General features: G+C 42.2%; 1 protein-coding gene and 1 pseudogene across 1 annotated transcript; both read right to left on the bottom strand.

The window, feature by feature from the left end:
• Nucleotides 1-10,598: 10,598 nt before the first annotated feature.
• Nucleotides 10,599-11,249, bottom strand: LOC140295519 (stonustoxin subunit alpha-like; annotated as a pseudogene).
• LOC140291857 (NLR family CARD domain-containing protein 3-like) lies at nucleotides 11,233-17,258 on the bottom strand. Its single transcript, XM_072379446.1, has 6 exons — nucleotides 16,804-17,258; nucleotides 16,434-16,641; nucleotides 14,484-16,272; nucleotides 14,220-14,393; nucleotides 12,462-12,623; nucleotides 11,233-11,436 (listed from the first exon to the last, which is right to left on the bottom strand). The coding sequence occupies exons 1-6, from the start codon at nucleotides 16,804-16,806 to the stop codon at nucleotides 11,325-11,327; spliced, it is 2,448 nt and encodes an 815-aa protein (XP_072235547.1). The 5' UTR covers nucleotides 16,807-17,258; the 3' UTR covers nucleotides 11,233-11,324.
• Nucleotides 17,259-17,735: the final 477 nt, after the last annotated feature.

Below are 17,735 nucleotides of genomic sequence, written 5' to 3' on the forward strand. Positions count from 1 at the left end.
GCAGACGATTGCAGTTTTGGTGACGGAACTGCACTGAATAAACAGCATTGTATTAATTTTTGTTATGTTATTCATATTTCCATTTTTATTATTCCATTGTATTAATTTTGTTATGTTTTTCATATTTCATATTTCCATTTTTATTCATTAATGATTTAGTCATAGTTTTATTCATTAATAATTTAGTCATAGTTTTATTGATTTTTGTCCTTATTGCCATCTATTTTTGTTATTATTCCATTGTATTAATTTTGTTATGTTTTTCATATTTCCATTTTTATTATTCCATTGTATTAATTTTTGTTATGTTTTTCATATTTCCATATTTCATATTTCCATTTTCCCATATTTCATATTTCCATTTTTATTCATTAATCATTTAGTCATAGTTTTATTGATTTTTGTATTATCCTTATTGCCATGTATTTTTGGTTGTGTATCCGTTTTGTGTTTGCTGGTCACACCTAGATCCATCACCATTCATTGAAATTAACGGTTCGGAGTGCGACCTTTGATACTGAGTGAGTGACTAAGCGGTCAGTGGCCAAGGAGAGAATGGGACCATAGGAGAATTTTCCCGTAAATAAAGCAAATGGGTTTTTCGCTCCTATGCACTGCGAACGGTAGAAATACATTCAATGTTAATTGTACGGGGTGCAGGGTTTTTGGAGTTTTAATACTTCATAGCATAAACAGGAGGGAATGTTGGAAAAATTATATAGTTATACTATGACAGAAGAGTCCCTCCATCTTTTCCTCTTCTATGATTCAAGCAAAAGTGTTTTGACTCTTGTACTAGTCTTTCCCATAATATTAACTGTAGAGAAATGCCTTTTCCCATAACATTGAATGTTCCTTCCCATAACAAGGAATGGGGAGAGAAGCACCTTTTCCCATAACATTGAATGTTCCTTCCCATAATAATGAATGGTGAGAAAAGCGCCTTTTCTCATAACATTGTGTGATCAGCAAGCATAAACAACATAAATAGCTGGAGCACCATTTTGTCGGGAAGACAACTCTGAGCCATCTTCCCGACAGGTTGTGTGGATTTGTGCGGATTGTCTCTTTCTTGCAAGAAATAAATGTTTTGTGTTAATCGTATCCAGCGACTCTGAGCCTAATTTTGAGAGAATTTTTCTAACATTGTGTAAATGCCAGAAGGTGAGTCTAATAACGTTATCCTGTCTACGTTGGATGCTAATATTGTGTTAGCTTGTATTGTTTAGCTGTGCATAAGCTAATGCAATCTTATGGTGGTGTTTTGTTAAAGCTAATAAGCCAAGTCTGTATACCTCGTGTGAAGGGACTTTTTTTTTTTTTTTTTTCTCCTTCTCCTGTTCAGCATTATGGCAGCAGAATTGTAGTCTGAATACCTTTGATGCCAAACAGATTTGCTTTGCCAAGGGAAGTTTTATAAATGTAAAGCTCCCCTTGATGCCCATTTATTTATTTCTGTTGACAATATATGACATGTAATAGAACTGAACCGGACCGGGGGACAAGGAAAGAAGAAGAGGAAAGAAGAGGAAACAGAACAAAAATAGAAACAAAAACCAGACAACCAGCTGCTACACCTGTAAAAAACAAAACAGACAACAATCCATGGCCTCTGAGGGGAATCCAGCCTTAGCGCCACCAGGAGCACCTGAAAGCAGACAAGCAGAGAAAAAACAAACAAACACACAAACAAACAAAAACAAGCACAAGAAGCGGTAATCGCATACAACACAGCTGTGGATATAGATGACCTGAGACGACATGATAATACATCAACTGCTTAGCGACCATGCTACTGGGCTAAAAACTGTATGTGTGTGTGTGTGAGAACATGCAACACCCATGGCACAGGACCTACATGATAACCGTGCTTAGTTATGAGTGTATAAGTGTACAGAGCCACAATCCACACAGCCACGCAGTGGGTCAGCGCCTGCCCCAGGGCCCCTGGCCAAGTGCCCTGGGAGTCAAGACGTGCCCACAGGTGGGTGAAGTCGCGAGCGGCGGGGAGAGGCAACGCCGCCCCCTCATCGGGAGAAGCACAGGCAGGCCAGGCGACAGCAAGTCCCAGATCCAGGCCCAATCATTACCACACACACTTTCACGTCCCATACATCCACACATCCACACGTCCTCCCTCCCTCGACTCCGCTGGGGTGTAGTGCAGCAGGCACACCAGGGGGCCAGCAGCCCCCCAGCCACCACAGACCCCGAACCAGCAGAATAATTAATTAATCCTCCTGGCCTCTCCCGCCCCGAGCAGCAACCAGGAAGCAGGGGTGTGGAAAGAAGACCCCTCCCCTCACCCTTCTGGCTCTTCAATATTTTCTAATAGTGAGCAATTAAAATTGAGGGGCAGCCAAACTTGTAGAACTGGAAGCGCGTCCCTCTGGGCAGCCTACATACCCAAAGAGCCCCGCCCACCAGATGCCACTCAGTGTAACCACCCCCCAAGACCTAATGTGTGTGTGTGAGTGTGTTTGATAAGTAGTAATGTCTAAGGTGTAATTAAAACAGGGGCGGGGAACTGCAGAGTGCAACCAAAGGGGACCACCTTCGTGGCCCCATCCACTACACCCCACCGAACACACACGCCCCCAAAACCCTTCATGTGTGAGTGTGTGCTGTGTTCAGGAGCCAGAAGGGAGAGGGGTATGGGGATATACACCGGGGGAGCTACTCTCCCCCGGAGAGGGCAGCCAGGGACTGGCAGCAATAGGCATCCCCGCTACCTGGGAGCCAACCCAGGGCAGGAGGGGCCTGCAGCGACCACATTCCGGGAGCTACTGTACCCCCAGAAGGTACCCATCCCGCCCCACCCCACCCCGGAGGACCTCTACAAAAAACAAACAAACAAACCACCCGGTCACACCAGTCGCAGCAGCCCGGGCCTGAGACCCACCATCACCCAGGCCCCCCCCAAAAGAGGAAAAGCACCGCCCCCCCCCCCCCACCGCACGCCCCAACACCCTGAAAAAAAAACAACCATCTGCGGACACCTTGGAGGTCCCAGAGCAACAAGCCCGGCACCAGGACCTGCACCAACCCATCCATACCGTGGCGCGTCCAGTGCAACCCAGCCTCCCCAGGCACAGGCAGGGCCCCCCCCCCGGGGCGCAAGGCAGCGCCCAGCCACCAGGGCCCAGGCCCAGCACCACCACCCACGCCAGAGCGGCCCGGCCACCTGGCATAGAGCCAGCAGCCACCACCCCAAGGCCCCTAAGGGACCCCGCCCCACACCGCAAGACAGCCCCACCCGCAAGCCCCCAAAACTGCCCTCCAAGCCCGACACACAGTCCCCCCCAGCAATGACCAACCCGGTCCCCACGACCCGAGAGACCACCAGACGCCCGAAGCCACACAGCCCCCCCCAGCACACACCCAAACCGCCCAGAGCGACGGGACAGCAACCCACCACCACTACTATGTGATAAAGCTAATCAGAGGGGACCAGAGAGAATGAAATTCAGCCAATTGATGTTTTGAGGAGGCAGACATTGTTTCCATGCTAATATAGTCTAAAAGAAAATTTCTAAACTGGTTAATACACAGATTGTTCTTCGCTTTCCAGTTCATGAGAATAGTTTTCTTTGCGATACATAACACTGTGAGAACCATGTGTGCTGAGTTAATTTCCATGTTGATGTTGTCTAAGTCACCCAGTATGCACAGTGTGGGGCATGCAGGGATGCTACACTTTAGCCATGTTGATAGGTGTGAAGGGACTTTACTATGTTATATGATCCATATGATATACATGAACACTTAATACAGTCCTTTGTAATCTTAGTTATCGTATTATGTTTGTGTATCATGGATGGTGTTTGCTATGTTGATGGTTACTTTATATTGCTACTGCAGACCAAAGCCAAATAACAGGAACACAAACCCTACACCTTGCTACTCTAAACAAGTAAACGTTCTGGAGACAACATCTTCTCTCCTTTTTAAATAAAATAGAATAAAAGAAGCTAAACATAGTTTTTTGGAGTTTCTCATGTTCACAAATCAGATAGAAAAACTAAATCTACATCTGTCTAATTAGTTAGTTAAGCCAGATAACTAACTAATGAGATGGGAGCAAATAAACTGATGAATTAATGAATCAATTAAACAAATTAATTGTAAAACTGATAAATAACTGTCACCAAGTTCTTCCTCAGAGAAACTGCTGGGTTTTTATTTCCAACAAAATATCATCTCACATCACTTGTAAGATGATATTTTGTTGTGAACTGACACTTTATAAATAAAATGAATTGATTTGAAACAACGTTTAATGCTGATTCAGCTGTTTTTCTACAGTTAATAAATAAATAATGTATTTAAAAGGAAATATATCTATTTTTTGTAATTACAGAGCTTTGTTTTATGGGCTTTGACCACTGGCAGCAGCCTCAGAAGAGCCTCCTCTGAAGCAGTGTATTTCCTCAGGTCAAACACATCTAGATCTTTTCCTGATGACAGTAAGATGAAGACCAGAGCTGACCACTGAGCAGGAGACAGTTTATCTGTGGAGAGACTTAAAGCAGACTGCAAGAAAGCTGGAGAGACAGTGGCGTTCCTCTAATTTAGAAGAGTCTCAATTAGTCTGGAAAGATAGTTTAATAACATATAAGAAAGCACTTCGTAAAGCTAGAACTGCTTATTATTCATTATTGATAGAAGAGAATAAGAATAATCCCAGGTTTCTTTTCAGCACTGTTGCCAGGCTGACAAAGAGTCCGAGCTCTGTTGAGTCATGTATTCCTTTAACTCTCAGCAGTGATGATTTCATGAGATTCTTCATCAATAAAATTAGAGACGAAGATTAATGGAATCCTTCCCACTATTATCACTGATGTATCATCAAGTAGAGCAGCTTTAGAAGTATCTTTCGAATCTGATTTGTATTTAGACAGCTTCTGCCCAGTTGATCTTTCTGAGCTAACAACAGCAATAGTCTCTTCTAAACCATCAACTTGTATTTTAGACTCAATCCCAACCAGACTGTTCAAGGAGGTTTTCCCCTTAATTGACACTTCCATATTGGATTTGATCAATCTGTCTTTGTTGATAGGATATGTACCTCAGACTTTTAAGGTTGTTGTAATTAAACCTTTACTTAAAAAACCTACTCTTGATTCAGAAGTGTTGGCTAATTATCGACCTATATCCAATCTCCCTTTTCTGTCTAAAGTTCTTGAAAAAATAGTTGCAGTTCAACTTTGTGATCATTTACATAGAAATAATCTGTTTGAAGAGTTTCAGTCAGGATTCAGAGTGCACTATAGCACAGAAACAGCACTGGTGAAAGTTACCAATGATCTCCTCTTAGCCTCTGATAGCGGACTTGTTTCTGTACTTGTCCTGTTGGATCTCAGTGCTGCATTTGATACGATCGATCACAGCATTCTGTTACAGAGACTTGAACATGTTATTGGGATTAAAGGAACTGCATTAGGCTGGTTTAAGTCATATTTATCTGATAGATTCCAGTTTGTTCTTGTAAATGAAGAATCTTCCTCACACATTGGAGTAAGTCATGGAGTTCCTCAGGGTTCTGTGCTTGGACCGATTCTTTTTACTTTATACATGCTTCCATTAGATAACATTATTAGACAGCATGGCATACATTTCCATTGTTATGCTGATGATACTCAGCTGTACCTATCTATGAAACCAGATGAAACCAATAGGTTGGTCAGACTACAAGCCTGTCTTAAAGACATAAAGACCTGGATGACTCAGAACTGTCTGCTTTTAAATTCAGACAAAACTGAAGTTGTTCTCTTTGGACCTGAGCGCTTCAGGGAGAGTTACTCTAGATGGTATTTCCTTGGCTTCTAGTTCTACAGTGAGGAACCTTGGAGTTATTTTTGACCAGAATTTATCATTTGACGCACATATAAAACTGGTTTCTAGGACTGCCTTCTTTCACCTTCGTAATATTGCTAAAATCAGGAACATCCTGTCTCAGGGTGATGCAGAGAAACTAGTTCATGCATTTGTTACTTCAAGATTGGACTACTGTAATTCCTTATTATTGGGCTGTCCCACATATTCTCTGAAAAGCCTCCAGCTGATCCAAAATGCTGCAGCCAGAGTTCTGATGAGAACTAACAGGAGAGATCATGTTTCTCCAGTTTTAGCTTCTCTTCATTGGCTCCCTGTTAAATTCAGAATAGAATTTAAGATTCTTCTCCTCACATATAAAGCTCTTAATGACCGAGCTCCATCATATCTTAAAGATTTAAGCTGGAATAAGCTGCCAGTAAATGTCCGGGAAGCAGACACCCTTTCCACTTTTAAGATTAGGCTTAAAACTTTCCTACTTGATAAAGCTTATAGTTAGGGATGGCTCAGGTAATCCTGAAACATCCCATAGTTAAGCTGCTATAGGCTTAGACTGCTGGGGGACCTCATCTGTCACACCTTTCCTCACTTTCCTCTCTTTTTCCCCGTTTAATTTCTCAATTGATTTTATGTACATGTGACATTATTGCGGTTATTAACTTGTGTTTCCCTGTTCCAACAGATATCCTTTGAATGGCGTTATGGTGTTTTTCCCCCCTCTTTTCCCTCTTTTCTGTCTTCTCAAACCCCAGCTGGTCGAGGCCACCCTTCCTGAGTCTGGTTCTGCCAGAGGTTTCTTCCTGTTAAAAGGGAGTCGTTCCTTTCTACAGTCGCCACAGGCACGCTCAGGACGGGAGATTGGACTAAAGACAAGTTTCGGTGCAATCTGTTGGTTTCCTTAGCTAGGATATTATTTTTTTGATTGGCTCTATAAGAATTAATTGGATTATGATTACAATTAATTGAATTCCAATTGGCTTGAATTGGACTATATTACTTAAGTGCCTTGAGATGACAATTGTTGTAATCTGGCGCTATATAAATAAAATTGAATTGAATTGAATTGAACAACATGTGCACTTTGCAGGCTGTGGATCAGAATATATGACAATGGAATGTGGGGTTCCACAAGGTTCAGTTTTGGTGCCGAAACTCATTTGTGAGGTTACAGAACTCTTACACTTTGTCTTGTTTGCAGATGATGCAAATTTCTTTTGTTCAGGTGATAATTTAATAACATTATCCAGTAAAGTTGGAAATGAAACGGTTAAACTTCAATCTTGGTTTGAAAGAAATAAGTTATTGTTAAATTTGTAAAAAAAAACTAAATTCATGGTTTTCTATAAAAAATGGATAACATTCGATTATCATTTGCAGGTGTTAATATTGAGAAGGTGTCAGAGATCAGGTTTCTGGGAGTTATTTATGAAGCATTGACATGGAAATATCATACAGCACATATAAAAATAAGGTCTGAAAAAGCATTTTCATTCTGAATAAGGTTATGTACGTTTTTCATTGTAAGACAATGAGAATGTTCTGCTGTTCACTGATATTGCCTTATTTTAGTTATTGTGTGGAAGTTTGGGGGAAAACGTATGTAAGTAACAGAAACTCATTGAATCTATGTCAGAATCTGACCTAAAGCTGAAATTAGAAAACACACCGATGCATTATTTATTAAGTCAGCTTTATTGAAACTTACAGATATAATAGAACTGCAGACGTTATTTGTCGTGTTTAAAGCAAAAAAACTAAATTATGCAAAGGTTGCTTGTATTTACTGCAAAAGATGAAAATCACAGAAGGAAATCTGATCTCAAAAATCAAACGGCTCGTACCAATTTAAAACAAATGTGTATCTCAGCTGCTGGAGTCAAACTTTGGAATTCTCAACATAATGATTTAAAAGGTTGTTCAGATGTTTGTCACGATTGTTTAAGTGTGGACCCCAGAGCGGATAAACAGAAACGGGCAAGGTGGAGGTGATTTAAAAAATAACTCACTTTATTGAGGACCTGAACACACAAATACCACCTGCGGAAAGGGCTGAAGCAGATAGGCAGCTGACTCACAGGTGAGCTCAGGCACATGACACAGATAATCCAAGGAAGAGTAAATCCAAAAACGTAATAATAAATCCAAAACGGTAAGAGTCATCCAAAACAAGACTATGGTTTAACATTGAAAACCAGAATGATCACTGATAATGCAGACTATCTGGCAAAGAATGGGAAATACGACAAGGTATTTCTACATGGAAGGTAATTAGGAACAGATAGAAAACGGATGTGTCAGGGCTGCATATCATCCCTTCCTCTTGTTGGTGGAAGGAAAAACCAGGATAAGAAAAAACACTAAGCGGAACCTGGAGTTGCAGCCTTGGCTGTGCCACTGTTTCCCTGTTCAAAAAAATGTATAAGGAGAAAACAATTAGACATTATAGACTGGAATTCTAACTGGATGTTTATATTTACTCATTTATTTAGAGTTTTCTCCATGTTGCAGCTAATAAGAGTGTTTGATGGTGAATGTAAATCGAAATAATAAACCATCTTAGACTTTTTTCTGTTAAAGTAAATCAGTTTATAAATAAGAATTAGATTCTTCTAACTGCTCCTTCCCAATCTTGAAAAGTGTCGATTTAAATTATGTTTCACAATTTCTTTTCTTTTTATTTGTTGTACTGTTCATGAAATGAATATATTATGTATATATATATATATTCTAAATAATGTGCTGTTGAATTATTCCACTCTATTTCACTCAGTTTCTCCTCTATCAGCCTCAGTTATTGCATCAGGTCAGCGTGGGGTCGTCAGAGAGCAGCTTTTAGTTTTCCAGTCACATGCCAAGCAGTCGACCTACAACACAGTTAGATTCAGCTCCATCTGTTTCTTGGTTGCTTTGCAGAGGTTTGTTGTTGGAGATGAGACAGATGTGCCTGGGATCGTAGGCTTGACACCCAAAGAGCAGGTAAGATTCTCCACCAGGCAGAGCAGCTGCAGTCAGGATGCTTGTATTTCAGATCTTTATGATCTCTGCTAGTTCCTGAACTCGCTGACATCCTGATAAGGGATCACAACAGTGCAGCCTGTAAGTAACACATGCATGGAGCAGTTTTCCTGCATCACTCTAAGGAAGGATGTTCCTGTATGTGTGTGAAAGAAGGACATCCAAGAAATGTGTTTTATGTGTGAGTTACAGGACATATCCAGACCGAAACAACTCAGAGGTGTCCTTAGAGGTGTCATCTCAGGAGTCAAAGTCATCCAGGCCTCTACGTTCAGGTTTCATCAACATAACTGGATGTTATCAACATCACAACGAGTTGCTATAAATGAATACACCGGAGGACACTTTGTGAGGAATTATAGGATTTATTCATAAAAAAGTACACACAGTTAGTAAATTATCATGTCACATAAAACAAAGTCAGAATAGAAAAGATGAGTAAAAAGCTTCATTTGGGTTGGTGCTGAAACCTCTCCTATTGTAATGGGATTCATCTGTAAATGTGTTGATGATGTGACTGTGGTGAAAACTGTTAAAACACGGTCCACAAACAAGTCATGGCTGACAGGCGAGGTCCGTTCACTCCTGAAGACCCGTGACTCTGCCTTTAAAGCGGGCGACGCAGTAGCATACAGGGAGGCAAGAGGCTAAGAAACAGCATGGGAGGAACTTGGAGAAGCACTTTGAAGACATCAGGGACACGAGGTGCCTGTGGCAGGGATTTCAGACAGAAACAGGCTACAAACATCCAGCCAAAACAGCTCAGTGCAACAATCCATCGCTCCCAGATGACCTAAACAGGTTTTATTCCCGGTTTGAGGTCACTAACACTAGGGGTGCACAAAGACTGACACCACTGACCAGGTTCTGCAGCTGTCTGCTGAGAGTGTTTGGAGGACCTTTGTGAGGATAAATCCTCCAAAAGGAAGAGAACAGGCCTCTCCAAATCAGCCCTGACTGCGTTTTACCAAAAGACCATAAAGAGCACCCTAACCTACTGTATGACTTCCTGGTACGGGAACAGCAGAGCAGAAGAGAGACAGAGACTGAGCAGAGTGGTAAAAACAGCGGAGAGGATTGTTGGGAGTCCTGCTGTTACCACTGGGGACATTTACAACAAAAGCTGCAGCGGGGAGTGCATCATTCAGGACCTCTCAACTGTCTCTTTTCCCTCCTGCTGTCAGGAAGGAGACTCAGCAACAGTTTCTTCCCGACTGCTGTTGGACTGCTAAACACAAAGTAATCACTGGCTGTCTGTCCCCACTATGCACTTTAACTTGGAAATTTTTAGTATTCAGCATTTATTACTATTATCATTTGTATTTTTTTTTTTTTTTTTTTTAAATACTGTATTTTCTTATAAATTTTACCTGACAATTTCTAAGTTTGCTCTGACTTCTTTAAAGTGTTTTAACTTGAGAAATAGCATTTAGTTTTTATGTACACATAATGACAAAGTGAATCTGAATCTAAATGAAGGCACATTCACCTGAAATAATGAGCTTTAAACAATATAATTCAGTCTTACACAGGCACTAAATGAATGACAAGTATTGAAATAAACCTGTTTATTATCACAAGCTGGTAGTTGGTTCTATGGTGGAATATTAACAAAGAACAGCAAACTGTAAGATGCTGCTGAATGTATGTACTTTTAGTGTGAAGCTTTGACTGGAAACACAGAAAAACAACATCCTGGAAGAATGGCAGCTTCCATCTTTAAAGGACTGGAAGAAGTTTCCAAGGAATCATTTAGAAGAGTTTCAAACAGAAACTGACTGAATCCATGAATCTGGAAAGGTGTTTCTGAGTGAAAGAGACAGACATGTACAGACTGAACTATCTGTTCAACAGTGGTTCTCTGACAGGAGGAAACTCTTTATACTCAACACAGAGACACTGAGGAACCAGATGAACAGGACCCAAATCCAGGATGCAGAGGTTCTTCAGTGAATGTGGTGTTGAAGGTGTGGAGGTGGATCAGTGTGTCAGAGGAGACTCTGTAGAAGGACAGAGTGCCAGCAGGACGGTCCACATACACTGCTGCTCTGTTAGAGACAGAGGAGGAGGATATGATGTGTGTTTCTCTCTTATTGTGATAAACAGAGTAACCTCTATCAGAGCACCTCAGACTCCAGGACTGGTCATTCCATCCAAACACACAGTCTCTGCCTCCTCTCCTGCTGATTCCTCTGTAACTCACTGATATATAAGCTTCTCCTCTCCACTCGACCTCCCAGTAACAGCGACCAGTCAGAACATTTCTACACAGCAGCTGAGGACACCAGTCATCAAATCTGTCTGGATGATCAGGATATGACTGAACCTCCTCCACACATGTCACCTTCCTGCTGTTGTCAGACAGTTTCAGTTCTTTGTTCACTGTTTGTGTCGATTGTGAGTTGACAGGAATCTGATGGAGAGAACAAACACAATCCAGCTGCAGTTATTGATCTATCATCTGTTCACTTTGATCAATGAGTGATGTGACAGTGTGAAGATGGTTGGATGTCATGAATCAGATTAAGAACACACTTACACTTCCTCAGACCTGGTGTCAACCATCGTTCTCCAGCAGGCTCCACCCTGAAAGGAGGAGGGGGGTCAGAGCAGCACAGTCTCTTTCAGCATGCAAACATGGACATTATATGGCTCTATCACACACATTGTTCTACACTGAGAAAGGAACAGTCCAACATCTGGATACATCCACTGGAATTTAGCATCTGGAAACTAGAATGAAAGCTGTTGGACTAACATTGACAGATACAAAACTGCTTCTTTCAACCATTTCAGAGTCTGTTAATTTGAAACAAATATTTTAAATTGAAAGTCTGATTTTGAACTTTTAAAAAAAAACAAAAAAAAACCCACATTTTTCAATTTATAATAGTCGGTTTTGTGAAAATTATTACCATACATATTTCCAGGTTGACGGTAATTCATAAAAGGGAACTTTAGCTGAAAATGGTTTTACAAATCTTTGTGCTTGTTATGTTTGTTGGTTTTGTGGATCCAGGTCCCTCATCTGGCCGTCTGCCAGAGTGTCTTCAGCTTCAGGTCCCTCTTTCCTCAGATCCTCACCGTCATTCATGTCATTGTCACTCATGGTATCAGGTTTGTCCTTGTTATCCATGTCAGGTTTTTCACAGTTCTAGTCAGGCTTTTGTTTTCGAAGTTTTTGTATACCGGCTCAGCCACGCTTTTTGTTAGACTGTTTAAAGAAATCAAGTTTTCAGTTCAAAGATCTGCATCCGGGTCCTATCTTCGCCACGCACATCACCCATCTCTCTAAGCTGGCGTTGCTAAGCTAGGCTAACATGTTCTGGACCCATCTCTGTATCTGATCCAGGGTCAGAGGACCAACAGACACTTCTCACTGTTGTTCCTGCAGATGTTCTCCTTGGAGACCTCCTCCACAAATATCTGCTGTTTCTGTTCAACCAGTGTTTCTGCTGTGAGCAAAGGAAAAAGGCTCCTACATGTGTGATTGTTCATGTAACACTCAGCAGGAAGCAAAAACACAGGGCTGAGTGCAGGACAGAGAACATGTTTCCAGCTCTTCCTCCTCTATCAGACATTGTGTGTGGCTGCAGCAGGCCTCTCCATACCTGAGTTTGTGTGGATCCTTCAGTGCAGCCGTCAGCAGCTTCACTCCTGAGTCTCCTGGATGGTTGTAGCTCAGGTCCAGCTCTCTCAGATGGGAGGGGTTGGAGGTCACAGCTTCAGCCAGAGAAGCACAGCCTTCCTCTGTGATCAGACAGCCTGACAGGCTGAAAACACACAAAATGTAAATGTAATTATTTACTCAAATGTCCTCCTTAAATTTCCTAAATAATTCTCTTTTCTGTTTTGGCCCAAGCACCAAAGGCGGTGCGAAGGCCCTTTGTGTCACGATGCGTAGTGCCAGAAGGGAGGACCCAAAGGCGACTTAAAAAAAAAACAGATTTACAAAACAAAAAGCACAAGGCAAGAACCAAGGGCGCGGCAGGGCCGGAAGATAAGACTATGGCAAAACAAGTGGCAAAAACCTGAACTGCCAAGACGTGGCTAACAAATGTGGCATGAAACATGAAAGGTAAGGTGAGGATTTCGTGATGACTGTGAGTGAACCTGGAAACTAAATACTGGGGAAGGTGATTGGTGACAAGGTGCAGCTGTGAAACAGAAAACAGGTGGCTTGAGTGAAGCTAAGTGACAAGGGGAAAAAAATGAAAAGAAATTAACCTGGAAACATGACAAAAACCTCAAAACATGACAAAAGAAAACTTAAAACCTGACAATTTGTATCTGTAGCATTTATTTTCCTGGCAAACAAATTGATTTTGGGGGCCTTGGAAATTTAGCTCATGATTCAGGAATGGTGAAAAGGTTCATATTTGAACTGTCTCAGAAGTGGGTAGAACTCAGCCCTGCCCACTAACTTCACTGACGTGGATGAAATTTGATACATGCATGTCAACCCTACAAGACAGCTCTTGGAACCATCCAAAAATCAAACAGGAAGTCAGCCATTTTGAATTTAAATCTGATTTTAGCTGCAATTTTGTTCCTTATCAGGACTTGTATCTTAACAAACTCCTACAGGTTTTATCACAACACCCTGAAACTCGGTCAGTATTTAAATAAAACTCATGTCACCAAAGGATTGAATTTTGATGTTTCACCATCTCATAGGATATTGTTGGTTTGATCTTTGACTAATGACTCGGACCTCATTCACCACACCAACTTCAAATGGGGTCAGACATCAGATAACAAATACTTCATTTAGAAAACTGACTTTTCGCTGGATGGTGTGGCGAGTTTCAATATGTGATATTAAAAATCACTGCTATAATCATCCGAAAGTCCTCAGATTGATGGGGTTTCATCTCTTTCACCCTAAACAAATGCCCATAACCTTCCAACGCCCTGGCCCCGCCCACTGACAACAGGAAGTGATAGGCCTATATGTATGAATAATATATAAGTGAATATATGAAGAGATTAACTCCATATATTTATGGATTTTGACAGAAAATGGGCAACCCTTTCACGATGCTGATTACTAAAATTGTTTGTTCTCCATCTATACATCCTTCGAGGTACGAGCTCAGGCTCAACACCTTGGTGACAATAGCCATCATCGCTGCTTTTACCTTTTATATGTTTATTATTCTTTCTCTCATTCTCAGAAGTTCAGACATGAGGACAAAGTTTAACAGTAATGTTTGTCCTGCTAAAGTTTACAGTGTCATCCTCTTTAATGTAAGACAGAATGTGGAAGCAAGATTCTCCCATTTCTTATGGGTCGGGATCTCAGGACACTCCATGCATCACATTAAGATTTGCACCATCATCAGTTATACAAGTTGCTTTAACCTAACCTGAGAGATTCCAGTTTACAGTTTGGACTCTTCAGTCCAGCAGAAAGCTGCTTCACTCCTGAATCCTGCAGGTTGTTGTTACTCAGGTCCAGTTCTGTCAGACTACAGGACTGGGAGCTGAGAGCTGAGGACAGAGCTTCACAGCTTCTCTCTGAGAGGTTACAGCCACTCAGCCTAAAGAGATGATAACAAAACAAGAAAGTCTTTATACACGTCAAAGATAGCACAGTACTGATGATCAAATCTAACAATCAGGATACTAACAGAGCTTTGTTGGAGGCTTTGACCACTGGCAGCAGCCTCAGAAGAGCCTCCTCTGAAGCAGAGTATTTCTTCAGGTCAAACACATCCAGATCTTTTCCTGATGACAGTAAGATGAAGACCAGAGCTGACCACTGAGCAGGAGACAGTTTATCTGTGGAGAGACTTCCTGAACTCAGGGACTGTTGGATCTCCTCCACTAGAGAACGATCATTCAGTTCATTCAGACAGTGGAACAGATTGATGCTTCTCTCTGTAGACAGATTCTCACTGATCTTCTCCTTGATGTAATCAACTGTTTTCTGATTGGTCTGTGAGCTACTTCCTGTCTGTGTCAGCAGGCCTCGTAGGAGACTCTGATTGGTCTGTAGTGAAAGACCCAGGAGGAAGCGGAGGAACAGGTCCAGGTGTCCATTTGGACTCTGTAAGGCCTTGTTCACAGCACTCTGGTAGAAGAGAGTCTCTTTTAGTGTTTCAGACTCCTGAGATTTTGATTGTTCTTCCATCAGGTTGACTCCAGAGTTGATGAAGGTCAGATGGACATGAAGAGCAGCCAGAAACTCCTGAACACTCAGATGGATGAAGCAGAACACCTTCTCCTGGTACAGCCCTCTCTCCTCTATAAAGATCTGAGTGAACACTCCTGAGTACACCGAGGCTGCTGAGATATCGATGCCACACTCTGTCAGGTCTGATTCATAGAAGATCAGGTTTCCTTTCTGCAGCTGCTCAAAAGCCAGTTTTCCCAGAGACTCAATCATCTTCCTGCTCTCTGGACTCCAGTGTGGATCTGTCTCAGCTCCTCCATCATACTTGACCTTCTTCACTTTGGCCTGGACCACCAGGAAGTGGATGTACATCCCAGTCAGGGTCTTGGGCAGCTCTCCTCCCTCTTTGGTTTTCAACACATCCTCCAGAACTGTAGCAGTGATCCAGCAGAAGACTGGGATGTGGCACATGATGTGGAGGCTTCGTGATGTCTGGATGTGGGAGATGATCCTGCTGGCCTGCTTCTTATCTCTGAATCTCTTCCAGAAGTACTCCTCCTTCTGTGGGTCAGTGAACCCTCTGACCTCTGTCACCATGTCAACACAGTCAGGAGGGATCTGATTGGCTGCTGCAGGTCGTGTGGTTATCCAGAGGCGAGCAGAGGGAAGCAGTTTCCCCCTGATGAGGTTTGTCAGCAGCACATCCACTGAGGTGGACTCTGTAACATCAGTCAGGGGCTCCTTGTTGTGGAAGTCCAGAGGAAGTCGACACTCATCCAGACCGTCAAAGATGAACACAACCTGGAACTCTTCAAAGCTGCAGATTCCTGCTTCTTTGGTTTCAGTAAAGAAGTGATGAACAAGTTCCACCAAGCTGAACTTTTTCTCTTTCAGCACATTCAGCTCTCTGAAAGTGAATGGAAACATGAACTGGATGTCCTGGTTGGCTTTGCCTTCAGCCCAGTCCAGAGTGAACTTCTGTGTTAAGACTGTTTTCCCAATGCCAGCCACTCCCTTTGTCATCACTGTTCTGATTGGTTCTTCTCTTTTAAGTAAAGCTTGAAAGATGTCTTCTTGCCTGATGGTTGTTTCTGGTCTATTTGGTTTCCTGGATGCTGTTTCAATCTGTCTAACCTCATGTTCATCATTGACCTCTCCAGTCCCTCCCTCTGTGATGTAGAGCTCTGTGTAGATCTGATTCAGAAGGGTTGGGTTTCCTGCTTTAGAAATCCCCTCAAACACACACTGGAACTTCTTCTTTAGCCTATATTTCAGTTTACGTTGACACACTGCAGCGAGGGTTTCTGAGTGAACACGGATAAGACTTTTGTCAGTGCTTCATAAAACATTTAAAAAAATCATCTAAGCTTCATTAAGTATTTGAACATGTGTTGTTCTGTGTGTTGAGACATCAGTAAATGTGTATTTTATCCAGCAGGTTAAATCTTTAGAGAAATCCTCTTACTGCTCTGCAGACGGTCAGCCAGCTCCTCCTGCTTCATTCTCCTCAGGAAGTGAACTGTGATCTTCACTAAAGCCTCTCTGCTGCTCCTCTGCTCTTCATCCTCATCCTCCCTCTGACTCTCTAAGCATTCTGGGTAATCTGCACTCAGAACCTTCTGGATCTTCTTCAGCTCCTCCTTCACAAAAGTGACCATGTTGTCCTCCAGCAGCTGGAACAGAATACTTTATGAATGAGCCAATCAGACTGAAATCATGGAGCCAAACATCAGATCCATGTTGGACACACTGACAATCCACTGGTCTACAAAGTGCAGCATGGAGATGACTGTGAACAGAATAGATGGAAAAGTAGTTGTTGTACATGTACAGACCATAAATATGGAGTCCAGCTGTGTTTGATGCTGCTGGGCAGACTGACCACTGGGAACCTCTGAGCTCTGCTGGTCCACTCTGTGGAGGAATCATGAAGAATGAGCTCACATTCTGTCTGTCCACACAGAGACAAACACAAGGTAAAGCTCCATGAAGTGATGTGTGGATGTGAACAGTGAATCAGAGGACTCCCTGCAGTGGGAAAGCTTTACTGGTCCTGCTGATCCCACTGAGAATCAACAGCTCAGTCTGCAGCTGCTTGGAGCTTTCAGCTCACTTTGGTTGGATCCAACAGCTCTCAGCAACCCCTTCAGAAAGCTTTCCCTCCCTGCTGAAGTTCCCTGGAGCAAGGCAGCCAGAGCCAGTGTGTGCTTGGATCAGACTGGTTGTACTGGTATGCTCCCAGTGTTAGACAGATAGAGGTTTAAAACAGAGTCGTCACTGAGATAACTTGATCTGTCAGTCAAGTTGTACTGAAGATGTAAAAAATAAATGAAATGCTTTATTTTCTTTCGTTCATCTCTAAAATATTCCAGTACCTTTGAACATCTGGGTGGTGCCTTTTCCTTGGAGTACGTTTTATAGACCGGTCAGTCTTCTGGCACTTGGAGCTGGATTTAGGTTCAGGTGAGCCTGGCTTTTCCAGCTTCCTCCTAAAGAACACAAAATAATTGACAAAAGACAAAAAGGCATTTAATGACAATACATCTGAAAGGATATTTCTGAAAATCTCAAAATATTCAAAACCATATTTTGTCTCCAAGTCAAGACCAGACTGATGGGCAATATTTCAACCACCTAAAAAATACCCCAAAAAAAACAGATGCATCGTAATCAACCTGACTGTGTCCTTCAAACAAAGTCATTAATTTGTGAATGAACTGCACTTTTACTTTGGAAGTCAGAGGCTTCACACTTCCTACACTGTGTT

This window comes from Leuresthes tenuis, unplaced genomic scaffold (assembly GCF_036924035.1).
Source record: "Leuresthes tenuis unplaced genomic scaffold, fLeuTen1.0.hap1 SCAF_1, whole genome shotgun sequence".
NCBI classification, from domain to species: domain Eukaryota; kingdom Metazoa; phylum Chordata; class Actinopteri; order Atheriniformes; family Atherinopsidae; genus Leuresthes; species Leuresthes tenuis.

Excerpts from the sequence above, each read along its gene's own strand:
- LOC140291857 (XM_072379446.1), bottom strand. Across the intron at positions 14,394-14,483 it reads AAAGCCTCCAACAAAGCTCT|GCTGAGTGGCTGTAACCTCT; the intron begins GTTAGTATCCTG and ends TCATCTCTTTAG. Across the intron at positions 11,437-12,461 it reads AAGGATCCACACAAACTCAG|GGTGGAGCCTGCTGGAGAAC; the intron begins GTATGGAGAGGC and ends TCCTCCTTTCAG.